The following is a 26,480-nucleotide window of genomic DNA, read 5'->3' on the forward strand; positions in this document are numbered from 1 at the left end:
CCACGTGATGGGCTCAGACTGTCTCAGCATCCCTGTGTCAGTTCCCCCCCTCTCAGGGCAATGTACTCAGGCTCCCTACAGACTCAGGAAGCATTGCTGTGTCGGTAATGCTCAGGGCAGCTCCCCCCCTCACAGCAATGGGCTCAGGCTCTCTGCAGACTCAGGCAGTGTCACTATGTCAGTTACATTCGGGGCAGTTCCCTGATCTCAGGGTGATGGGTTCAGACTCTCTGCAGACTCAGGCAGCGTACCTGTGTCAGTTACACTCGGGGCAGCGCGCCCCTCTGAGGGCGATGGGCTCAGGCATCCGGCCCCGAGCTCGTGGGCCTCGCTGCTCAGAGGGAGCGTGGGTGGACTGGCCAGCGTCACCCCGGAGATAATCCCTGGCGACACGGAGGAACCGGGCCCCGGGGCATTTCCCCACTTTGCTCCCATGAGACACGCTGGTCGCTTTTAAACCGTCTCTTTCCCTGCATCTGCCACCAGAGGGCAGCTGAACCCTGAGGGAAGCACTGGGGCTGGGCCTCTGAGAGCTGGAGCTGACTAGCTTGGCCTTCCCCCCCATCTCACCCCTATGGGGCATGGGGCCGTACCTCGCAGGGCAGGAGGGTGGCAAGGGGTGGGGTGGGAGGCACTGAGCTCCACAGACCCGAAGGGCACAGATGACCTGGAATGGCACAGGGACGTTTCCTGCCTCTCAGGAGCATCCGTCGGGTGGTGAAGCCCTTTATCCGGAGGGTCTTTACCCCCCAAAGCCTGTGAAATGCACCAGCCTACAAATAGGGTAGAACAGCTGCACCAGCCAGATGGGGGCTCGTGTCCATGCTTGTGAGCGCAGCTGCTGCAGAGGGACCAGGTGCGGCAGGGTCGTCGCCGAGAGGATGCTGCTCTCCGCAGATGGACCAGTGCCGTGCCCCCCCAGCACAGAGATGCTGCCTGAGTCTGCAGTGAGCACGGGGGGCAGACACGAGCTGTGTGCAGGCAGATGGGGGGTCAGGGCTGGCATGCAGCCAAGGCCGCAAAGCTGCCATGTTCGAGGACTAAGCAGAATCATAGACTCAGAGACTTTCAGGTCAGAAGGGACCATTATGATCATCTAGTCTGACCCCCTGCACAACGCAGACTCACCCACCCACTCCTGTAACAAACCCCTGACCTATGTCTGAGTTATTGAAGTCCTCAAATCGTGGTTTAAAGACCTCAAGGGGCAGAGAATCCTCCAGCAAGTGACCCGTGCCCCACGCTGCAGAGGAAGGCGAAAAACCCCCAGGGCCTCTTCCAATCTGCCCTGGAGGAAAATTCCTTCCTGACCCCAAATATGGTGATCAGTTAAACCCTGAGCGTGTGGGCAAGACTCACCAGCCAGCACCCAGGAAAGAATTCTCTGTAGTAACTCCAGGGCCGGCTCCAGGGTTTTTGCCAACCCAAGCAGCCACCCCCTCACTCGCAAAACAAACAAAAAAGCCGTGATCGCGATCTGCGGCAATTCGGCAGGAGGTCCTTCGCTCCGAGCTGGAGTGAGGGACCCATTGCCGAATTGCCGCCGAAGAGCCGGACGTGCCGCCCCTCTCTGGTGTGGCCTTCCCAAGCACCTGCTTGGTAAGCTGGTGCCTGGAGCCGGCCCTGAGTAACTCAGATCCCACCTCATCTAACATCCCATCACAAGCCATTGGGCATATTTGCTGCTAATAGTCAAAGATGAATTAATTGCCAAAATGAGGCTATCCCATCATCCCCTCCCCTCCATAAACTTATCAAGCTTAGTCTTGAAGCCAGATACGTCTTTTGCCCCCACTGCTCCCCTCGGAAGGCTGTTCCAGAACTTCACTCCTCTGATGGTTAGAAACCTTCATCTAATTTCAAGTATAAACTTCCTAATGTCCAGTTTATATCCATTTGTTCTTGTGTCCACATTGGTTCTGAGCTTAAATAATTCCTCTCCCTCCCTGGTATTTATCCCTCTGATATATTTATAAAGAGCAATCATATCTCCCCTCAGCCTTCTTTTGGTTAGGCTAAACAAGCCAAGCTCTTTGAGTCTCCTTTCATATGACAGGTTTTCCATTCCTCGGATCATCCTAGTAGCCCTTCTCTGTACCTGTTCCAGTTTGAATTCATCCTTCTTAAACATGGGAGACCAGAACTGCACACAGTATTCCAGATGAGGTCTCACCAGTGCCTTGTAGAACGGTACTAAGAAGAAGAATCTGAGTCTCTCTGCATTAAGTTGAGAAGTGTGAGCAACAAGGGTGATGTCGTGGTTGGAGTCTGCTATAGACCACCAGACCAGGGGGATGAGGTGGACGAGGCTTTCTTCCGGCAACTAGCAGAAGTTACTAGATTGCAGGCCCTGGTTCTCACGGGGAACTTCAATCACCCTGATATCTGCTGGGAGAGCAATACAGCAGTGCAGAGACAATCCAGGAAGTTTTTGGAAAGTGTAGGGGACAATTTCCTGGTGCAAGTGCTGGAGGAACCAACTAGGGGCAGAGCTCTTCTAGACCTGCTGCTCACAGGGAAGAATTAGTAGGGGAAGTAGAAATGGGTGGTAACCTGGGGAGCAGTGACCATGAGATGGTCGAGTTCAGGATCCTGACACAAGGAAGAAAGGAGAGCAGCAGAATACGGACCCTGGACTTCAGAAAAGCAGACTTTGACTCCCTCAGGGAACTGATGGGCAGGATCCCCTGGGAGAATAACATGAGGGTGAAAGGAGTCCAGGAGCACTGGCTGTATTCTAAAGAATCCTTATTGCGGTTGCAGGAACAAACCATCCCGATGTGTAGAAAGAATAGTAAATATGGCAGGCGACCAGCTTGGCTAAACAGAGAAATCCTTGCTGACCTTAAACACAAAAAAGAAGCTTACAAGAAGTGGAAGATTGGACAAATGACCAGGGAGGAGTATAAAAATATTGCTCAGACATGCAGGAGTGAAATCAGGAAGGCCAAATCACACTTGGAGTTGCAGCTAGCAAGAGATGTTAAGAGTAACAAGAAGAAAGTCAAGGAAAGCGTGGGCCCCTTACTGAATGAGGGAGGCAACCTAGTGACCGAGGATGTGGAAAAAGCTAATGTACTCAATGCTTTTTTTGCCTCTGTCTTCACAAACAAGGTCAGCTCCCAGACTGCTGCACTGGGCAGCACAGTATGGGGAGGAGGTGACCAGCCCTCTGTGGAGAAAGAAGTGGTTCAGGACTATTTAGAAAAGCTGGACGAGCACAAGTTCATGGGGCCGGATACGCTGCATCCGAGGGTGCTAGAGGAGTTGGTGGATGTGATTGCAGAGCCATTAGCCATTATCTTTGAAAACTCATGGCGATTGGGGGAGGTCCCGGATGACTGGAAAAAGGCTAATGTAGTGCCCATCTTTAAAAAAGGGAAGGAGGAGGATTCAGGGAACTACAGGCCAGTCAACCTCACCTCAGTCCCTGGAAATATCATGGAGCAGGTCCTCAAGGAATCAATTCTGAAGCACTTAGAGGCGAGGAAAGTGATCAGGAACAGTCAGCATGGATTCACCAAGGGCAAGTCATGCCTGACTAACCTAATTGCCTTCTATGAGGAGATAACTGGCTGTGTGGATGAGGGAAAAGCAGTGGACGTGTTATTCCTTGACTTTAGCAAAGCTTTTGATAGAGTCCAGCGGAGGGCAAAAAAATGATTAGAGGTCTGGAGCACATGACTTATGAGGAGAGGCTGAGGGAACTGGGATTGTTTAGTCTGCAGAAGAGAAGAGTGAGGGGGGATTTGATAGCTGCTTTCAACTACCTGAAGGGGGTTCCAGAGAGGATGAATCAAGACTGTTCTCAGTGGTACCAGCAGTGGCGTATTATCGCCTAGGCCGACAAATTTGCAGGGGCGGCAAATTTGAGCACCCATGGAGAAAGTCCCCTGCTCCAGCTCGCCTCCTCCGCGAGCGCGCCGCCACGTCCTGTTTCTCTCTCCTCCCTCCCAGCGCTTGCATCGCAAAACAGCTGTTTTGCAGGGCGGGGAGGAGGGGGAACGTGACACGCTGGGGGAAGAGGCGGGGCAGGGGAAGGGATCCAATAGGGGCAGGGAGGGGGCAGAGTTGGGGCAGGACTTTGGGGAAGGGGTTGGAATGGGGGCAGGAAAAGGGTGGAGTCAGGGCGGGGCCAGGGGCGCAGCAAAATCATTAATCCGCCACTGGGTACCAGGTGACAGAACAAGGAGCAATGGTCTCAAGTTGCAGTGGGGGAGGTCTAGGTTGGATATTAGGAAACACTATGTCACTAGGAGGGTGGTGAAGCACTGGAATGGGTTACCTAGGGAGGTGGTGGAGTCTCCTTCCTTAGAGGTTTTTAAGGTCAGGCTTGACAAAGCCCTGGCTGGGATGATTTAGTTGGGAATTGGTCCTGCTTTGAGCAGGAGGTTGGACTAGATACCTCCTGAGGTCCCTTCCACCCCTGAGATTCTATGATTCTAAGGGCCAAGACTGGCGCTGTTTCACAGCAGCTCTTGCCTCGGTGAGCCCATGATCGCGGACAGCAGGGACAGAATGGCCCACTGCGTCCTGCCTGCCCCTCCCGGCACCTGTGGCAGGGTAGCTCCCCCGTCTCCAAAGCGGTGCCCTGAGGGCAGGGCTTCCTCCCCTTCCTGGGGGCAGAGGGTCCCGATCCCCAGCCCTGCTGAGATCACCTCCTGCCATTCAGCCAGGATGGCCCAGGGTTCATTTCCCCGCACCGCAGCACAGTCACTGTGTGACATTGGGGACGTCACCTAGGGCATGTCTCCCGCGGCTGGCCCGGGCCAGCTGAGTCGCTCCCAGGGCGCAGGCTAAGGGGCTGTATAAGTGCTGCGTAGACGTCTGGGCTCGGGCTGGAGCCTGGGCTCTAGGATTGTGGGAGGCTCCCAGAGCCCAGGTGCCAACCTGAACCCAGACGTCTACACGGGCATGACCCAGACCCCATCAGCTGGCACAGGCCAGCGCCGTGGGTGCGTCTACACCGCAGCCTGAGCACGGGTTCTAAGTCAGGTTTGAGTTCAAGCCTGCTTTCCGTCCGCCCCTACGTGCGGAGTTACCCTGCCCCGTGGGCAGCTCAGGGCAAGCCGGTGCCCAAGGAACGGGAGAGGTGAGTGGCCTGTGAGCTCCCTGGCTGAGGGGCTGGAGGCGTTCGCTCTCCTGCTGGGGAAAGCGAGGCCAGAGTCAGGCTGTAGGGGCCGTGCTGTGTGCCAGGGAACAGAGCTCGCCGGGAGGCTGACGAGCAGGGAGTCTGGGCTCCAGCAGCAGGAGCAGCACCCCATCCTAAAGGCAGTGTCAGCCCTTTGCCTCCAGCCCACACTCCCCGCCTTCCGCTTCTGGCTGGGCCCCGTTCGCCAGGCTGCCCCGCCCCAGTGTCTGTCCTCTCTGTGGTCAGATCCCACCCGCAAACCCCCTCCCCGCAGCACTCCTCGCGGCTGGTGGGGGGTGAAGCCCGGGGCAGAGCTGCATGGCTGGTCTAGGGGACTGGGACAGAGCCGATCCCGTGCAGCGCCAAGCACACTGGCAGTGCTCGGTAAAGAATCCACCGGGAGCCCCTCAGCCCCTGCCCTTCCCTTTGGGTGGGGTGTCACTGCACGAACAGCCCCGCCCTTGCCCCAGATCCCCGTGTTAAAGTGCGTGCGCCAGCAGCAGGAGAAACGCTCGGCGCGCAGCCTGCTGGACTCGCAGAGCTCCCGGTGCAGCGCCTCCGCACACGCCTGCGGGAGCCTGCATGCCCGTGGGCCCGGTCACGCCGCCACTCCGGTTGGGGGCCCTCTCAAATGGGGGCCGGGGGGCAAACTGCCCCTTTGCCCTGGAGATGGGAAACGTTCACTTAAAGTGGGACGGGGGTTTGGATCTCACAGCAGGACAGTCCCGACACCCGGGACTGGCGGGAGAAGTTGCATCTGGCCAGCAGCATCTTTGCATGGAGAGCAGGTGGGTTAGTGGTTCTGTCAGGGAACCAGGACTCCTGGGTTCTCTTTGCAGCCCTGTTGCTGATGGGCTGCGTACCCTTGGGCGGATCATGTTCCCTCTCTGCATCCCCTGTATTGTCCCATATGAAGGGGGCAGGAGTCTCTCAGCCTTGTGCGCTGGCCTAGCTGGGCCTCAGTTTCCCTGGCATGTAGGCTGAGCTGTTGTGGGAGCTGGGGGGGGGTGTGCAGAGCTGGGCTCCGAGGCTTTGGGAGGTGATATATTGTTAGCACTCCGTGTCTACCACTCCCACGTACTGTGCTATGAGGGGGTGTTACAGTCCTTAACATTGTTACACCACTACAACCCAGCAGCCCTGGGTACCCCTGCAGCCTCGTGCGCCAGCGCGACCCAGCAGCCCCGTGCGCCAGCGCGACCCAGCTCGTGCACACAAGCCTGTTGGGTCTTTTCGGCTCAGGGTCAGGTACTGGCCTGGGAGATGGAGGCTCAGAGGAAGAGGTTTGACTCGAACAGACTAGGGCCCCCGTTTGTCGTAGAGTTTTATACGGACGCCCCTCCCCTGTGGCAGCTGAGCACCTTCTACATAGAATCAGCCCCAACAGCACGCCCCCTCGTGGGCTCCACGCAGTCTGCAGCCCGTCTCTCGGCCCAGGGTCAGAACTCGGCTTGGGGCCGGGCTTTGCAGGGGGTGGTGGGATGGGTGCATGAAGAAAAGGGGGGGAATAGACTGCTTTAGCTTGGGGCAGTTTCCTGTGTCCAGGGGCAGTGGACGAGTGTCTGGGCCTGTCACATGACCATGGCAAGGGGTTACCCAACTACCAGCATCCCCTGATCCATCCTGCAAACCCGCTGTGCTAGCGAAGAGTCTACGGTCTGTTAGTTTTGTAACAAGACCTCTGCCCCTACTCAGCTCAGCAGAGACAAGACCTTTGAAATCTGGCTGCCCTGCTGGATTTGGGATGGGGACAATCCTCGTGGAAGACCGTTCTTCCCCCCTTTCGACATCTGCAGACAACAATCTGCTCCAAGTCTTTCCCCTCCCCCACAGGACCAACGGCGGATTTCAATGCTCCTGGACTCTGGCCCTTTCCAGAGATGGGACATCAGTGCAGGCAGAGTGATTGACGGATTCCCAGGCCAGACGGGACCACTGCGACTCTCTAGTGTGACCATTTTAAGGGGGGCTCCAGAGGAACGGGGGCTCCAGGTACACCAGCGCCGCAGAGGCTGAAGAACTGGGCCCGTGTTTTGTTTCAATCAAGGCTGATGTTCAGGGAGGAGGGGGAAAGCGGTGGTTTTTGGAACACTGGGTTGCAGGTCGGTGTGTTTTCCAGGGCTGCAGCCCCTTCCGCTCCAATGCCTGGCGCGCACACAGCCCTCGCGGGGGCCCTCGCTCTCAGTCACAGCCCCGCAGCACTAGCCGGTGGGGGGGATGGAAACTTTGGCCAAGGGACAAACTTACTCCTGTGAAAAGGGCTGAGAGATCCCCACGGTCCACGCAAGAAACCAGCTTTGAAAGGTCTCTGAAAACGCCACTTCCCACTGCACTTGGAGCCGAGTGCTGTAGATGGGAGTCTAGTAAGCTGCGAAAAGCACCGGCAGAGCTTCAGAGAGACGGATCAGGACATGGAGCAACGGCCTGAAGCGAAGGAGGGACTAGACTAGACAGACTGAGCCCTGGTCAGTCACAGGAGCAGAGCGCCAAGGGCTGGTTTACTCCGCTGGGAGGGGTAGTGCTGCAGGGAGCTGTCTCTGGATGTGAGGCCACAGAGTGAGTGAGTGTGTCGAGAGCGCCAGGGCTGAGGGAACCCCTGCCCTGCCCCGGCACTGACAGTGCCAGCACACAACCAGCAGGTTTATTTTTAAAATACTTTATTTTTCTCAATACTGACATTACAAAAAAAAAAAAAAAGAACAGAAAAATACAAAAAAGACCCCACTATAAAACATTCAGGATCTCATTGAAACTGAGACAAACAAAGCAGCTCCCAGCCTGGACTGCTGCTCCCGGCTCCTCTCCCCCGGCACGGTTATCTGAACAGCTTTTCTGTTTTTATAACCGAACACGCAACATCGGAGGGACAAGGCATCATCGTAACCATTCCAACGGGTTTATAAATTAAGCGCTGCGTGACAGTTTCCCCCTCTCCAGAACGATGTCTTTGCCCTGGATTCCCTTCCCCCTACACGTTACACACTGTACATCTGTACATAGCGGACTGGGGTGTACGTCCCACAGCAGAGTATCAATGGACACTCCAGAATACCTCAGTTAAAACCAAGTTAGCTTAAAGTCAGCTCAAACTTACCAATGCAAGATTCCCAAGGTGCTCTGACAAGGCCTGGCTCGTCAGAGGCCTAGGCACAGGGAAGGAGCCCAGAGAAACCCTCTCAGTTCAAGTCCAGAGGACTCCTAGGGCAATGGCCGTCTGCTTGACTAGAAACACCGTGCCTCTTTGGAGGATCAGCTTCTGAACCGGCCCAAAGGCAGGTTAAATATGCGTCATTGTCGGAAGAACCCGGCCCCAGAGATATTGGCAAGATAGGCTGACGTAGGTAAGAAATATAAAAATTCTCCCAATGGAAATCCAAGTTTAAAAAAATACAGCATTTAAAAACAAAGCCACCCAAGCAGATTCCCTCCTGCTCCTCCCCGAAACGCGTCCTGAATTCCATCTGCCCTGCAGGAAAATATCTACATGCACAATCTTCTTGCTGCTAAATCCCTACAGCGTAACTCAAACGCCAGCAAAACAAACCTCAGCTCCACTCACACTTGACTCTGCTTTTACACCTACACTTCTGCTACACACGGATTACGTTCTCACAGACGTGATGTTCATATGGCTGAATTGATCCCCAAAAGAGCTGGGATGAACCACTCCAGAAAAAACCCTTATGGGGTTATATATAAAAGCAGCAATGCAAACTCCACACACCTGAACAAGAAAGCTCGCATCCTGGGCCCCCTGCCCTCCCTTTACTACCGGACATTTTTGGCATGCCAACAACACCCCGATAGGAGGATGCTGGCCCAACTCCATTCCCACCTGTCTTACATGCTCTGAACCGATAAAGCCGGGACGCTTAGGTTTTAAGAAGGGTCTGAGACCAGGTGTCTTGCAGCTCAGGGTTTGCATTCAGCATGGAAGATAATCCGTTGTAATCCTGGCACAGTAGCATGGCCCCCAGGTACCGTGGTTCCGCGTTCGAAACAGTTCCGCTGTGGTGGCCATGGTGTAGACAAACCGTGCCTGTGCCGTGCACGCTCATGGAATTTGTTTGGATTCTTGGTACTAATGGAACCCACCAGCAGCAAGCTTCAGAAAGGTGAAGCGAACACTAACCCTTCCGAGTCCTATGTACACGGGGTGGAATCTCTGCGCTTTTCAGGAAACGCAAATTCATCCTCTAGCCAGGAAGCTGACTTCAAAGCGTGCGATGTGAAAACCACCAGCTGATAAAACTCCTTGGGCCCACAGCCCAGGCCCACTTGCTTGTGCCAGGCAGAAAAGCTAGACCTCTAGGAAAAGGCGCCCAGCCCAGAGAGCCAGAAGTTAGCCAGGAGTTTGAGCTCCTGAATCCCACACGGCGAGAGTATAACAGAGACCGACAAAGGGCAGGCGATAGGGCTGGGGCTAACAGGACCGTGTGGAAAGGAGCGTGGGTTTTTTGCATTTGAGTGTGATCGGGCACCTCCGCTTTGTGCAGCTCAGATGCTGTGGCACGTGTGTTAGAAGTATTGCTGCTGGCAGAACGTCCCGGGGCTCTAGGAGCACGGCAGGTGCTGTTTGAGGATCTGTCTCGTCTGTGGAGCTATTTTGTCTGGGAAGCGGACTTTGAACTCTACAATCAAGTCTCCCCGCTGGGTGGGGACCTTTGGGAAGGGCAGCCCTTCCCCTCGCAGTCTCTTCACGGTGCCAGGCTTGATGATGTCGTTGCAGGGCAGAGGGATCACCCTCCCGTCGAGAGTGGGAATGTTCACAGTACAGCCGCACAAGGCCTGCAAGGAAGAAGAGCAAACAGTGAGACTGGCTGCAACTTGGGGTCTCTAGAAAAAGCCCATGCGTGTAGAGCAGCCAATACATGGAGATATAGCTGTCTCATAGAACTGGAAGGGACCTTGCAAGGTCATCAAGTCCAGCCCCCTGCCTTCACTAGCAGGATCAAGTACTGATTTTGCCCCAGATCCCTAAGTGGCCCCCTCAAGGATTGAACTCACAACCCTGGGTTTAGCAGGTCAATGCTCAAACCACTGAGCTACCCCCCCCCCACCAAGGCCGGGAACCCCCGACTGGCCTCAGCAGCTCTGCTCTCTCACCCAGCAGACATGACACCAGCCTCTGGCCTGTCGCTGTTGCCCATTTCACGTCTATTAGCAACGCGGCAGCGACGCCATTATCATCTGGGGGATATACAGGAGTCTCCCCCATGTACACCTCCTGGGTGTTCTACTGAGAACGCCCCAGAAAAGCACATGGCATGTGGGTTCAACCCCGGGGGTGGTTTCATGGTGGCACCACTCGTCACTCCCCTCAGGCATTCAGAAGAGGGGCAGGTTTCTCTAGAACTCTACCCAAGCGTGCAGGGCGCTCAGGACAGGTTGCATTTCTCCTCTTACCCCATGTTTGTCTGAACCAAGAGAAGCAGAGACCCCGAAGGGGAGGAAATCAGAGTCACCGTCTCCTCAGCAGGACAACGGACTGGCGAGGTGCCCTGCTGCTGCTGAGTGTGGCAGGGACTCTGGCTACAGTCCTGACCACATTTTGTGCAGTACAAATCGTAAGCTTGGAAGTGGCTCATTAATTGATATAATCTCCCTGCCCCCCTAGTAATGGTGAATCAGTGGATGTTTGCACTTCCCCATTTGCACAGCAACACGAGCTAGAACGCTGCAGCCAGACCCGATCCCGACAGGACCAGACTACACGTGTCGGGTTCAAGTCCGGTTGGAAAACATCCTGACTGTCTCAGGCTTGGGTCGACTCTCCTCCTGCCCAGGGGGCTGGCATGGCAGAGGCTGCATGCCACACTCCTGCCACTTGCTGCGCCGTGCGCACTTTGGAGTGAGCGTGCCAAGGATTCGCAGCAGCGGCTGGCAGGAGTGAGGCACTGCCGGGTTCTCAGGGGCATGAAGCATCAGTGCTGACTCGGGTTCTGGGGCAGGGGAGCGTCTGGTCAGAAAACGACTCTTGGGCTCAGGTCCAGATCAGATCAGGCCCAAGCAGACCTGCAGGAAGAACTTGGAGCAAGTGAGCTGTGGGGAGGTCTCCTCAAGGCCTGTTACCACGGCAGACAATGCCTGAGGCACTGGCCATTCCCAAGGTGTGCTTTACAAAGCACTTCGGAGCTCACCGGGATCCAGTGAATTGCAGGCTTGTGCTAGCCACCAGCCTGTGCATTGCCCACACCGTGACTCTCAAACCCGACGACTGAATCACCAATCGGGAGTTTTTAATTACCGCACAGCGACTACCCCAAAATGTCGTGTCTCTCTTGGTAAGCAGGACCCGGTACTGTCAGCCAAAATGTGGCTTGGTTTCAGCTGGTCCTGACTAAATCAGCCAAAACCTAGAGCGTTTCTAACATGAGCCATCTGGCTTGGAGAATGGAAGAACACTGCAGATGGAAAACCTCACGGAAAGTACATACAGATCTACGCCTCAAGTAACATAGCCAAGGATTCTGTATGCACCCAGCTCTTGCAGACAGCAAACCGGGCAGGGTATGTGCACGGTAACTGCAAATGCCCAGAAACAGCCAGTCACACACGAGCTGGGTTTTGATGAAATCAAGCCCCAGGGTCTTTTTTTAGGAACCTCATTACATGCAGCCTGACTTCCAACAAACTATAAAAGGCAACAGCCTTGGTGTGCAGGGACAGGTCACGCTGGGCAGACGCAGCCCTGACACTCAGCACTGGAAGGGCAGGGGTGCTGCAGGCCAGGATAAAGGCAGCTTGACAGAGCTGTGCATGCAAGAAGCTTGCCCTGAACCTGCCTACAGCCAGGTAGTGTCGGTCAGTCAGCCCAAGGAATGCTAAACTGCACCAATAAACCCCCCAATGCCGGGCCTGGCAATCTCAAATCCACGATTCCATGTGCGTCCCAGGCAGCAGAGTGCACCCCCCCTGCGGGGCACGCCAGTCTCCCAGCACAGACGAGAAGAGCGCTGAGGAGCGTGTGGGGATCTGGAGTGGAGTGGCCACCTCTGTACTGCCCTAGATTTTAAGGCCAGGAGGGACCATCATCATCCACCTGGTCTGACCTCTTGCACAGCACCGGCCAGTACTCTCTAAATCAAGCCCTCCCCTGCTGGCCGAGACACAGCCCGTCTTTTAGAAAGACATCCCGTCTCCAGTTAGCGATTCCACCTGATGGAGAATCCACTGGGTGAGTTGCTCCAATGGGTATTTCCCCTCGCTGTTAACAAACAGGGCCTTATTTCTCCTCTGAACTTGTCTAGCTGTAGCTTCCAGCCATTGGTCCTGTTCTGCCTTTGGCTGCGAGATTCAAGAGCCGTCTGCCACCCAAAATCTCATCCCCACCTAAGTGCCTATAGACTGTGGTCAAGTCACCTCTTCGCCTTCTCTCAGCTGAACTAAACGGATCAAGCTTCTTTAGTCTCTCACTGTGAGGCATGTTTTCCCGAATATCATTCTCTGGGCAGGGCTACAGTCCTACAGGCTCTATCAAATGAGACCCCCCTTGCTCCCGCAGTAGGATGGAGCGTCTGCTAAAGCGCTCTAGTGGGGTTGAACTGCAGCACCTCTTCCTTCTGAGCGTTCCCAACGGGAAGCACTCTACCCTTCGCTGACCGCCCAGGAGCCTGGGAGAAATAAGCAGCAAGCTAAATTTAGACTGTGGCCTTGTTGTTCAGTCCCTGATGAAGTAACTGAATGTTTCTGCTGCTCACCAGCTGTTGCCCTTCCCAGAGCTCAGCATCTCGGCCCAGCGCGCTGGATTTATCTATAGCACACGGGCCCTGGCACCTCTGCCAACAGCCTCCAAAAGGCTAGGAAAGCAAGAGCCAGGCATTCCTCGGCTGCCCACTCGGTGCTCGCAGCACAGACGCTTCCTGGAAGTTAAAGCTCTCGAAAGTTCTCTCCCTCCCTGCAGCAGGGAGACCCACTGTCGGACGTGGGCAGGGAGCTTACCTAGAACTGTATCAATGCACCTCTGCCCTCGGCTACTGGTACCCACTGCTTCCAACAACCTGCACACAGCTCCCTCAAAGCACAACGGGGGATGAGTCTCTACGGTTCACCGTTCTCCAGGGTTCCTCTCTGCTCTCAATAGAGCCCACTCTCCTGTAGGCTACAGTGGCTGGCTCCCAGCATGGCTCCAGCGCCACAGAGGGTTTGAGGACAGACTGTGTGGTCGGCGAACCTAGAGGAAGTGCCCTGCCTGGCTTCTCCTTTCAGCAGGGTGGTAGTGGCTTTGCTGTACTGGCTCATTCAGGCATTGCCGCTTTCTATTCTGGTGCGGATCTTAACAAGTTTCGCCTCTTTAGTAAAGGGAACGCACGTAGCTGGACATGGGCTCCATCTCCCCCACGCTGGGGCCTCACTGACTCAAGAGGGCCTGTGCAAAGCTGACAGGGGCAGCGGGGGGAGGGCTCTTCTGGGTTCAATTTCTGGGCTTTGCTTTTAGCGACTCTGTGGCACTGGGCTGCACGCCCCAGTGAGGAACCGGCAGCCAGCCCCTTGGGAAGGGGGTGCCGTGTGCCAGTCTGTAGGAAACTCTTTGACAGATGGTGCTGATTTTGGGGGTGTGGGGAGAGGGTACCCAGGATGCCACTCAAGCCTTGCATTCTCTGGAAGAGGCTGGGATCCACGCTGCTCCTGGCTGCTGGGATAGGCACTGGAGAGTCACACGGTCCATTTTCCCTCTGCCCCACAAGCCCTTGAGCATACATCTCTGCAGCACGTTCAGCCAGGGCTGCTCAGAGGCCAAACTGTAGGGCCAGCCCAGCAATGACTAACCCCACCCGGCTGTGCCCAGAGCCCAGAGCAAGAGAGACCACGTCCCTGCAGCTGAGCTAGATAAGTTCCACCCCAGCACAAGCCATGTGTAAACCACCCGCAGGGACCGATCCTGGTCCCCGTGAACTAGCTTATTGCCACTCTGTAACCAACAACTCCTCTCTGCACAGCTGTGGGTCTGCCTGCGGGAGACAAGGAGGGAAGGAAGCTGTCACGCAGCCTCCCAGGTTCAATCCGGGCAGCATTCCCCTTCCAGCTTCTGCACACGGGCGGCTTTGTATGGCCAAACGTGGGAGTCACTCACTTGCGGCTACGCTGCAAGCCAAGCTGCCAGGGCTGGCGTTGGCTGGCTGCTTGTGGCATTTCCAGCCTCGGGCTGTTTGGCCGGAAAGGTGACCCCACTGGGGTCTTGCTCCCACAATGGCAGGATGACAGGGAGGGCTGCAGGTCAGTGCTGGGGGCCTCTGCTCCGACAGGCACTTCTCCATCTGCAGAACGAGCGCTGGGATCAGGCAACTACGCAGAGGCTCCGCTGAGGAACGAGCCCCCAGCAGTGCGACCAGTAAATGCCAGCGACCGAGCTGGAGCGCTCCCGCTGCACGTCTGAGGAGGCAAAGAGAAAGACCTCCTGGGATGTCAGCACTAAATCCCAGCCCTGCCTCCTGTGGCATGGCCCGTGTGTGCCGGGGGTGGCGCTGCAAGGCAGCCTGCGGTAACAGGCCACAGAGCGCGGCAATGCAGCGTGGAACTCCTTGTGTCCCTAAATAACCCCGGCAGCTCTGCTGCACACGTGGGCGGGGACGTTGCCTCGCTTTCATCAAGGGGAAAACGTCACCGTTAGCGAATGGGATGTGGAGCGATGCTCCGAGAAGAGCCAACGCTGCTGGGGGATGAAGAACTTAAAGCCTGAGTAGGTGTGCTGCTCGCAGGGGAGGTTCTCATGAACCCCCTCTCACCTCCAGCCCCTGGGAGCTGGGCTCGGAGCAGACACCTATGCTGAACCCAGGCGCTAACAGGTGCAATTGCGTGAGGCCTCCAAGATCTGCTGGCCCTGCCCCTTGGCTTTCGGGGCAGATAAGTGCCCACTCCTACCCTCCAGAGCAAAAGCAGCAAAGAATAGATTTGCTATGTCTAAGGCAGACAACATGGCCTCTCCTCCCGTACCCCTTTCTTTGGGAAAATCTTTCATGCCAATTTCAGACATCACAGTACAAAGCAAAAGGAAGAATCTATATCCCCCATTCAGATATCCTTTAATGCCATCCGAGGAGGCTGTCACAGACAAGTGGCTGCAATTCCCCCCGGTCATTAGCCAAGTACCCTTCGCTTCTCCACCCAGGGGAATGCAGGCCCAGCCGCAGTGCAAGGGCCCACTCTGGCTCCCTTTCGGGGACAGAGGAAAACAAGAGCTCTGATGCCAGAGGCAGCTCACATTCACTGGATCACTTTCGCTTCTTTGGAAGCAGGCCGAGAATGGGAGCAGTCAGGCTGTGGAGGGCAGGCTCTCCAGTGGCTGGAGAGAGCATGAAAATGAGAGACCCTGGGCTCTATTCCTGGCTCTGCCCGACACCACAAACCCATCAATCAAACCAGCCGTAAAATGGATACATCCACCCGGTGCTGACAATGCAGCCAAAGGGTCTGCAGGTGCTTTGCCAAGCAGTGTTATTGGAGACCTCTAAAGCGGCCCTAGCAACCTTACTTTTCTGGTTTACACATGATAATCTGGGCCGCCTTTAGGCAGAGAGAGAACCAAACCAGCCCATGCTCTGAACCCAATCCTGACCAGCCCCAGCACTGCAGGGTCAGTCACCGAGAGCAGTGAAAAGCAGACAGTCTGTAGCAATGATGGGGAAGCCTGGCCGTGTCTAGAATGCTGCACTTCAGCAGCTGTCGACACGTCTGTGATGATGAACGGTGACCTTCCCGGGTTCAGAACTCGCTGCATTCCCGGCGGAGCTTGGCTCCCTTCTCCAGGCTGAGGGGAGCAGGTTAGTTTCGCTCACTCTTCCCCGCCGTCTGCATGCAGCAGCCGGTGCACTCTGGTCCCTTCCTGACAATCCCACCCCGCAGTCCTCACCACGTCCTTGCCCTGAGTTGCAGAGGTGCAGAGCACCTGGAGCTCCCATTAGCTTCAGCAGGAGCTGGGTGCTCATCACCCCCTCAAAATCAGGCCATCGTGTGCTTTCAACAAACTGGTTATTAGCAGTTTTAACGAACTCCTCCTTCCTCACCTGAGCTCATGCACCAGCGTCACCAAGTGGAGCCTGCACAGATCTCACAGGTGTTTGCAAAGAGGTCAAGTCACATTTTAAAAAGTTAAAGTTTGTCTGAAATTTCTGTTACAAGTAACACTTAAGGGTCATATATATGGAAAGAAATATAAATAGAAGTGAAATGAAATAGAAACGTTTTGCTTTTTAGATACAGCAACAGGGGGCAGAGTCAGAAAACCATTACAAGTTGGCAGAGGACTCGAGGCCAGGCGGAGTAACCAAAACCACAATCGACTCATTTTAAGATGATTAGATTTTACGCAGACGCAGGGCCGGCTCCGGGCACCAGCTTAACAAGCAGGTGCTTGGGGCGGCCAAGGGAGAGGGGCGGCACCTGCGGCAATTCGGGGGCGGCAGGTCCCTCACTCCCTCTAGGAGCGAAGGACCTGCCGCTGAACTGCCGCCGCCGATCGCGGCTTTTTTTTTTTTTTTTTCTGCTTGGGGCAGCAGAAATGCTGGAGCCGGCCCTGCGCAGACGGGAAAGCCAACAGAGGAAAACTGACGCAGTGATTTCACTATGGCATCTATAAGACTGTTTGAAAAAACTATTCCTCCCCCGCCCAATATCTTGAACTCTTTCCTCATTCACGTCAGGCTGTGTCAATGATTTCAAAGGACTCCGTTTGAATTTGGCCCCCAATTTACGTATTTTAGAATCCGCTTTCGGAGACTCAATGGGCCAAGAGAAGTGCTCCTGGACCATTTCTGTTTAATTCCAAGGGATGTGATTTAAAAGCAGACAGACAGCCTCTCCTGTGCTTGTAGCTCCCACGTGCCACTGCAGCATCGTGCTAGTGCAGGAGAATCTGGAAGTGTAACCGACATGCTGGTTACACGGCAAAGCATTCAGAAACGCAAGAAAGAAGGCAGCAGACACTACAGTGGATTTTTAACCTTTCCTTAGTACAGATGGTTCCCACCCCTACTCTAGCCCTTTAACACCAGTGAAACCAGGCAAGAATTAGCGACACTAACTGTGGAAAATAATCCCCTCGACTGGATAAACTGTAGTGGAATGGCCAACCCCCACACTGCCTTCACTGAGACGACAGACAGACCATGCTCCATAACAACTAGTGCCCAGCACTCTGAGAGGATAGGGATCGCACCGGCAACTTGCCAGGAGCCCACGGGACACCACATTTGCATATAATTCGATGTATGAGAGCAGTTCATTTTTATTATGTTTGTGCAGCCCACTGAAAGGAGACCCAGCATAGAATGCTCCACCTTAATCCAAGCCCCCAAACTGCACTGTACCCTGGAACCTGTTGTCGCCACATTAAAGAGGGGGTCCCACGTGACATTTGCCCTCGTGGATTAAATCCGAGGAAGCTTTGTGGCTGTGCCAAGCTGAAAATGTAGGGATTTACCTAATTTAACTATGGGCCTTATTCTGCTCCCAGTACAGCCAATGAGGAGTTTTGCCATTGACTTCAATGGGGATAGGACAAGACAAATAGGGAAGCCACTAAGGTCTGTGAATGGCAGATGTCACTAAAACTAGGATCTAAGCTGAAGGTAAATGTTACGTTTCTGGTGGGGCTAGTTTAACTCAGACTCGTGAAGTTATCTTCAGGCAGCAATACCACAGCTAAATCCTGGCTCCCCCCCACCCAAGAGCAGTTTTGCTTCTTCCTCTCTCTGCCTCCCACTGAGCCGCTCATGTCATTTTAAGAACGGACAGTTTTCTGCCCCCCATGTGTCTGTGGGGAAGCCCTCTCAGATACACCTCCTGCTGGGCCGCTCCTGTTGGGCCGTACCAGGTCGCAGCGAGCGCCCAGCGCTGGCTTGCTCGCCGTGGACAGACGTGAGTCACTGGAATGATCAAACCAGAGTTCAATGGTACCTGGACTCAGAGACCAGGGGAAGTATCTCCCTTCTCCACCCCCCTGGTTTGGCCACTGATTTTCTCATGCAATAGCTACAGAAGATGGTTGTCAAAGTCTGATGGGCCAGCTGATCATGTCTGACCTGAGGCCTGGGAGGGGCGTATCGGATGAAGAATTGAGAACGTGGCTCTCTGCCAGTTTTAAACTAGAGGGTTTGAATCAGCCCTGTCACAATGGGGAGGAATAGGGAGGTTTCCCTGATGGGCTGCAGGAGCCCAGGGACGACAGGAGTCTGCCACAGTTGCTCCCAACACAGGATGGATCCCACCTCCCACGCAACCACCCAGGGCAACCCACGAGATACTGAGAACCAACAACTAGTTACGGCTCCGTGATTCCCCGCCCCAGCTCTGATTAGAGCAGGTTAGAAACTAGGGATACTCCAGCCCCACTCCACCTCCCCACCCCTCCTTCCCTCTGCAGCAGGGCTGCAAGGAGGGGGGCACAGCAACTAGCGCTGCCCTCTCTAAGCCCGCTGAGGACTCTGGGGTGATTTTCTACCCCTGTGTTGCAGTGCTCAGGTAAAGGGAGCAGAACGGAGCCGATTTTCTGTCTTGAGTATTGATGGCGCCCCCCCCCCCCCATACCCTTAGCAGGAAACATGAAACCGATGTCAGAAGGACCCACTTAGGTCTGGTGTGACAGGCATCATTGTGAGGAAGACATGGAGGAAGCATCTGAGATATGGCAGGTCTGACTCCATAAACAGCGCTGCCTCTCGCAGAGCCATGCACTTCGGTTTCGGTGTCAACGCAAGTCACCTTGACTCCAGTGTCTCCAACGTACTGTTAGAAGAGCGTCCCCTAAAACACCCAGCTCTGAATGGTCACAGTGTGGCTGTGAAGTGGCACGCCATTCAAATGCATGAGAGGAAGTCGCACCCTGGTAGTCCTATGCTTCCCTCTGATTACAGAGCCCATGGGAAAGTTCCCTCAAGCTTTTAGAGGAAGGGGAGCCATCCTGATTAGTATCCTGATTCAAGGGCACACACTGAGACGTTTGTACCCAAGATCTGATCCGCTGAGATTTTTTTCTATAAAATGCATTTGCGAACATGGACTAAATCGGTCTTTAAAAAAATCCGCCCACCAAGAGCTACATGAAAAGACAGACAACCTCTACAATCTGAAGTGAATGGTAAATTGCAGCTGCCAGCAATTTAAATTTTAAATGTACCTGCCAGCTGGGACTTATTAACAAGAAGTTAGACAGCAGTACCATCAAACACGCATCTCATGAATGTGGGTTACCCATGTCTTCCTTTCCACTCCTGCCTCACGCGGCTTGTTGCTCTGGCTCAGCGGGTCCCCTCTAAAGTTCCTTGCAAACTCCATGGGCCAGAGACCATAACTTACTTGTTCTGCAAAGCACAAAACTACCTTCATGTGCTGCTTGAATAAATGCAGCAGCACACGCAGCCCGGGAGGGAGAGAAGAGAAGAGAAGAGTACGGCTGGTATAGGCTCAAGCAAGGCATAGTGAGGACCAGGGTGCCATGCAAACTGCCCCCATGCAGCCATGCCAACAAACCTGCAACCTCACTGGGACCAACCCACCTCCCCAGCCACAGTCAGCCTGGTATTTAAGTGCAGAACACGGATGTCAAAGTCTGACAAGCTGGGGTGTTTGGGACAACACCAACAAATGGGGCTGACCAGGCAAAAGCCACCGGACTAGTTTCTCTTTTGACCCAAGGCAGGGTCTGAGCTCTTTTCCAGACACGAACACCCCATACTAAAGGGCAAGCTTGGCACCCAAGCAGGGGGAAAGGGTAATTAGAGCAGTTAAAACAGCATCAGTTGGGCCTAGAGACTGAAGTACTGAGGTCTGTAATTCCTGCAGACAGGAACAGATGGCCTGTAAAGCAAAGGGAGAACACTCCACTCTGTAGATCTCTCTTGCTTTGGCTTATTACACCCTATGTGACCTTCTAATCCCGGGCAAGTTCATCACCCTTCTCATCTGTTCTGTTCAAACTAGCAAACTCATCTCCAAGGAGCACTGCGGTGGGGAGCTCCCACTGACCCACCTCTTTAAGACTGATCATAGCCGTGTAGACCACGTTTGTGCCGTCTCGCTTGAAATGCGTGTGAGGCTTGTCCTTGAGAATGAAGACGATATCGGCAGGGATGTTGTCTGGCGTGGCATCTCCTTCTTTGGGAAAGGTGATTTTGGTTCCTTCTTTCCACCCCCTTTTAATGACAATGTTCAATATCTTATCCTCGGTCCTCGTGGTTCGCCCGTCAGGGTTCAGCCGCCGGCGGGTGATTTTCATCCTTTTGGTAGAGCCGTGGTAGATTTCTTCCAGGGAGACCCTGAGCTCGTGGACGATGGGTGGGTCCTGGACCTTCCTTCGTGTGTGGAGAGACTCCGGGTGCCGTCGATGGACTCCGTTGATACCATTGAAGCCGAACCGTCCAAAGGCGTTGAAAGGGTCATCGTCGTCATCGATATCCATATCTTCCTGATCGAAGCCATTGAACGCCCGGGAGCGACTGCTGGCAAAGAAGATGTCGAAGGGATTGGAGCCGCCGAAGAAAGAAGCAAAGGTAGCGTGCGGGTCTCCGTGGAAGGTGTAGTGGAAAGTGTTGCCGGAGCCGCCAGAGGAACCGCCTCCAGTTTTGAGCCCTAGAACACAGCAAGGAAAAGACAACGTTAACATAATCCACGGAAGAAGGCCGTTCCCTTCTAGCCCTGTGTGAAGCACAGGGAATGCAGACAGAGCGACGGCTGGGCCACCCTGACTAGACTTTTATTGTTTTTTTCTAATACGCAGCATGGGAACCAAAGGTGGAATTCAGTCTTGGTGTTGCAAGCTGCTTTCTACCTCTCTCTGGGCAGTAGGGTCCCACACATCCCCCCCTTCACTCCCAACCTGGCCACAATCTGCATCCCTTTTCTGTTGGAGAAACTAGCTAGCAGGAATACAGCTGAGCAATCTTATCTTCCCTGGCTGGAAGGTGAGCACCACAACTAGTCTACAGGGTGCGGAGAGTCGAGATGCAATTCTGTTCTCAACCCTTCGCTGGAGCTCAAGTTTGCAGTGGATGCTTTGTAACTGGGGCTCATGTTAAATGGGCATGAAACAGGCAAGTTTATACAAATCCTGTGTTACTAAGGAGAGTAAGTAGCCAGCCAGACTTCTATCACCACCTCCAAGCTGATGAGTATCCAAATTCTTAGCCTGTCTCCCACACTTGATTGTATTCTCTTTGTTCCTAGTACTGGAACCAGTATTTGCCAGGGGATAACACAAGGGAAAAAGACGTATTTATGACTGAGAGCTCTGGGAGGCTCCATTTCTAGAGACACATGCAAGCAGGGGCAGAAGGTTTGTATAATTTTTGTTGGTGCCCAGAACAGGTCCAAGTCCCGCCTGCCCCCGCCCCGCACCTGCCTAAGGCTCTGGGAGGGAGTCTGGGTGCAGGAGGAGCTTTGGGCTGCAGACTCTAGGCTGGGGCAGGGGGCGAGGGCTCTGGGAGGGAGTCTGGGTGCAGAAGGGGCTTTGGGGTGCAGACTCTAGGCTGGGGCAGGGGGCGAGGGCTCTGGGAGGGAGTTTAGGTGCGGGCTCTGCACTGGGGCAGGGGACTGGGGGTGGGTCGGAGAGGGTGAGGTGCTTAGAATATATGGAGATATACCTATCTCACAGAACTGGAAGGGACCCCGAAAGGTCATTGAATCCAGCCCCCTGCCTTCACTAGCGGGACCAAGTACTGATTTTGCCCCAGATCCCTAAGTGGCCCCCTCAAGGATTGAACTCACTCATTTAGCAGGCCAATGCTCAAACCACTGAGCTATCCCTCCCCCCCACTTACCTCAGCCGGCTCCCGAAAACGACACACACACCCCTGTAGCAGCGCCTCCTAGGCGGGGGGTCTCCGCGCACCGCTGCCCACAGACACCAGTTCCCAGCCAATGAGAGCTGCGGAATCGGCGCTTGGGGCGGGGGCAGCACGTGGAGACAACCCGTAACCCCGGGGCCGAAGGGACATGCCGGCCGCTTCCGGGAGTGGCAAGGAGCAAGGGTGGGCAGGAAGCCGCCTTAGCCCTGCTGTGCTGCCGGGGTGGTGGCGGCGGCCCCCAGGGCCTTTTAAATTGCCGGGAGCAGCAGGCGGGGCCGGGGGAGAGACCTGGTCCCAAACATTGGTGGAGCCGGGTCCCCGGGCCCTGAATGTTCCTGGAGCACAGGCATCACGGGCCCATATAACTCGCCGCCCCTGCATGCAAGGCTCTTAAGCATCATCTTCCCGTGTTCCTTCCTGCTGTACTGCAGGAAGCAATTCAGTCTCTGTAAATCTGTTAAATTTCACAGCACAGTAACTGTTGGAGTCCAAAGACCATATGGACTAGGCAGCTGATGGCTCTTTGAAACTAATTTAGCGACACAAATGAGAAGTCTAAGTTCTGCCAAAGGCAGTGCTGAGTACTCTGTGTGTGTCAGCAGCACATCACCCCTTGAACACCCCGTTCGTGCTGTGATCTATTGCATCTCCCCAGGCGTCTGAACTGCGCCATGGACTCACGGGCCAGCAGCAGCCCACGTAGCAATTTATGAAAGGCTTTGAACTCAGCGAGCAATTGTTTAGTCAGGGCTAATGATGGGAGGGCAGCATTATCCACTAGCTAGCCGCTCCACCACAAACGTGCACGCGAGTGAGACCCACGCTACGCTCTCAGATGAAAGGGGCCAACATGAGGGCCACAAAGTACTTTGCAAAAAGAGTCAAGGCTCAACAACCGGAGAGGTTAGTATCAGACCTTGTTGATGGCACAAGTGTGAGGGGGGATGATGGATTTTTGTTTTTAAAAAAGACTCGCTTTCCTCTGCTCCGTGACCAGCCCAGGTTGGTGGGTGGAGGGGTGCTCAGGAGCAGAACCCAGAGATACAGCAAATAAGTTGGGTGTTTATTTCTTTTGGTAACCAGCAAAAGATCTTCTTCAACCAGGGCTTCTCTCAAGCCCCGCCCGCTCTACTTGATTCTGCACAGACACCCTACGTTTAGATCTGTCCACAGCAACCCCCTGGAAGTTCCTACACAGCTGGGGTGTGAGGCAGATAGCCCCTCTCAAAAGTGTATCTGCAATAAAAAGACAGAGGATCACGAAGGTGCCCAGCAGGTCACGCAAGGCTGGGGGTAGACTACTTCCAATGTCCCCTTCACATTGTCACATGCTTCGGGACGTTGTGTCAAATATTTCTGATTGGAGGGGTCAAGAAGGAGTCTAACCAAGCCCAGCTCGGGGTCTATTTTCAGCTCTCCACTTACAAAATAGTGCTATTTCTGAAAAGCTGACGTCCTGTGCCAACCCCTCTAGTCAGAGCCAGCAGCGGGAGACGCAAGCCAGGCAAACGCAGGACAGTCAAACTCGCTGTTCTTGACAGAGGAGTTTGCCCTGGGAGGCAGAGGTCTTTTGTTGGCTTGAATACAATACACATACCCTCATCTGCCAGCCACACCCCTTAAGCCTCTACAACACTATGCAAAGGGGACTTAGGCTTGGAAGCACACGTCAGACCAGTACCTATCCTGAACCTGACCTGCATCGAATTTAATTTAGTCTGCAAATATTGTTCTTTTCTTTTGCCCAGGGCCTTGGGGGGGCGAGGGGTGCTGTGCTGTCTGAGCCCCCTTGCCCAGTCCTGCAAAAGCGTCACAGCAGGTCTCCTTCTACCCATGCTAGCCTGCTGGGCCTGATCTAGCGTCCCAAACCTGGCACAGAACGGAACTGAGGTCCACCCCCAGTGCTTTCAAGTAGGTGATTAGACAAACACCCCCCCCCCCATCAGAACATCTACGTGATCCTCCAGCAACAGCTAATGCTGCATTTGTGTCACAGCAACACTCAGACATCAGCAGTTTGATTCTGCTGTGGAACGGCGCAGAAGGCACGAGCTGGGCTCACGTGAGCAGAGGGAGGCTGTCTCTGTGCACGAGAAGGTACTGGCAACCACCAGCGGGGCACACCGAGACTCAGGGCCCCTCTCTAGGTCTGCCTCCCTCCTGGGCACGCTACTGCAAAGGCGCCAAACTACCGTTAACCCTTCTCTCCAGGCTTCTGGAAAGGGAGGCGTCCAGTGACCAGCCTGGGTGAGTCTGTCTGTCTATACAAGGCACGTATCTATCCCCCATCACTGCAATATGGGAGCACCTCACAACCCACTGAGGGGGGCAGGGCTATCAGCCCTATCACACAGAGAGGCTAAGGGACTTGCCCAAGGTCACACAGGACGCCTCCCTTTTCAGAAGTCTTAAGAGATGGGTTAGTGCGTTTGGTGCTGTTACGTGGACTCAGGTCTCCCAGTCCCGGGACCCTCCCTCCTGAACCCACCTTCCTCTCATCCCACGTAAGCTCCCCAAGCAAACCGAATGCAAGGGGTGTGCCGGGCTTGGCCTCTCCTAGGGAGAGGGGTCCGTTTCATTAGCTATGGCCACACGACAAGCCCCTTCTTCCTTGGAGGGAAGCGAGTGTCAGTGTTTGATCCCACCCCAGGGTTCACACCCCCGCGCGAGGGTTCTGAGCCCACGTGTTGCTTTGTGAACGGTTTGGTTTGGTTCAGAAACAGCTGGTCACATTCTCCCCTCCACGCCCAAAGAAACAAAGCCATTCATTTCCTCTTGCCTCCCCTCCTGGCCAGGAGCAGCCACACTTTGCCGGGATGCCACCCGCCAGTCTGAGGTGCCGGCAATGGAAGAACCCTTCACAACTGGCTCTCTTGGACCGAGGCTGCTTTGATTTTTGACATGGCCATGTTGACTTAGCTACTCTTGCAGGGCAAGATGGCCCTTCCCAACCCACCGAGAGGCGGCACGCTTCGGATTTCATGGTCCGCCACAAAGGGGAGCGATGGGACGAGTCTGTGTTGGCACCCAGCAAAGGCTCCTAACAGAGCAGAGCAATGAGAGGCTCGTTTGCACAGCCCATGGCATGCGACAGTGGTGAAGCCCAGAACGTTTCCATTGGCCCTAGTAGTATAAAGGAGGAAGCGGATGGAAATCAGGGGAAAATGCCTATCCCCGTTCCTCCTTCCACCCCTTGTCCTAGGGGCTCGGGTGCAGAAGAGCTGAGGCCTTATTACCCCTAATCCTCAAAGGCCAGTTATTACCTGCTGTGTCATCACCCGCCGGAACTCAGCTGTGCATGTGCGGGAGCCACGTGGCGCCGGCTAGAAGAATTCTATCCAGACCACAGTCAAAGAGATGAAACATAGATGAAGGGGAGGGGAGGGAGACTACAGGACAGATCTTAGCTCCCGAGCGGGGCCGTGGGGAGTCCTTTCTGTCCAGCTCAGCGCCATGAAAGTTCACAGGGTAAGGAGCAGCTGACACCAAGAATAAACTCAAGTTCTCAAGTACAGTTGGCGTTTGAGCCTCGCAGCTGCAGGGGCAGTGATCTCTGGAGGGTGATTCCATGGGATACGCTGGCAGCCTCAGCATCCAATGGGAGAAAATGAAACTCGCTGCCGACCCCCCTGAATAATGGCAAATTAAAGAATGTGGAACCCAAAAGGTGAGAGGAAGGACCAGACGCTGCCCATACTGTTCCTCCCCTGATCCCACAGGGACCATCGCCTGCTGGCATGGCCAAGGGCGAAGTCTCGGCGCTAGCACTGTGTATTTATTCTGATTGCTAATCCAGCACTGAAGCAGTGTGGCACGAGTAGGCCCCTACCAAATTCATGGTCCAGTTTGGTCAATTTCACAGTGAGAAGATTTAAAAAATAATAAATGTCATGATTTCAGCTATTTCAATCTGAAATGTCACCGTGTTGTCATTGTAGGGGTCCTGACCCAAAAAGGAATTGGGGGCAGGGGGTCACAAGGATATTGTGTGTGTGTGTGTGTGGGGGGGTGGGTTGCGGTACTGCTACCCTTACTTCTGCGCTGCTGCTGGTGGCGGCGCTGCCTTCAGAGCTGAGCAGCTGGAGAGCGGCGGCTGCTGGTTGGGCAGAGCCTCCGCCAGCAGCAGCGCAGAAGTAAGGATGGCAGGTATGGTATCGCCACCCTTACTTCTGCGCTGCTGCTGGGAGGCGCTGCCTTCAGAGCTGGGCGCCCAGCTAACAGCCACTGCTCTCCAGCCACCCAGCTCTGAATTCAGCGCAGAAGTAAGGGTGGCAATACTGCAACCCCCCTAAAATAACCTTGTGACTCCCCTGCAACTCCCATTTGGGTCAGGACGCCCAATTTGAGAAACGCTGGTCTCCCCCGTGAAACGTGTATAGTATCGAGTAAAAGCCCCCAAAAGACCGTAACGCGTTTTTCATGGCCATGAATGTGGTAGGGCCCTAGGCACGAGGAACATGCCCTGGGATGGAGCACTAAGCAGGACTAGGCCTAGACAAATTAGAGGATTGGGCCAAAAAAAACCTGATGAGGTTCAACAAGGGCAAGTGCAGAGTCCTGCACTTAGGACG

The 26,480-nt window shown here is 54.7% G+C and overlaps 1 protein-coding gene across 4 annotated transcripts in view; it reads right to left on the reverse strand.

Moving 5' to 3' along the window:
- Positions 1 to 7,771: 7,771 nt before the first annotated feature.
- The window catches only part of DNAJB5 (DnaJ heat shock protein family (Hsp40) member B5), a 34,997-nt gene continuing 16,288 nt past the window's right edge, over positions 7,772 to 26,480 (reverse strand). For all 4 annotated transcript variants that reach the window (XM_034774030.1, XM_034774029.1, XM_034774028.1 and 1 more), the window contains exons 3-4: positions 20,097 to 20,695; positions 7,772 to 9,919 (exon numbers count right to left, since the gene is read on the reverse strand). In XM_034774030.1, the coding sequence (XP_034629921.1) occupies positions 9,686 to 9,919; positions 20,097 to 20,695 (833 nt within the window). In that variant the 3' untranslated portion in view covers positions 7,772 to 9,685. The remainder of the gene's footprint in view (positions 9,920 to 20,096; positions 20,696 to 26,480) is intronic.

Source organism: Trachemys scripta, chromosome 6 (assembly GCF_013100865.1).
Source record: "Trachemys scripta elegans isolate TJP31775 chromosome 6, CAS_Tse_1.0, whole genome shotgun sequence".
Lineage (NCBI taxonomy): Eukaryota > Metazoa > Chordata > Testudines > Emydidae > Trachemys > Trachemys scripta.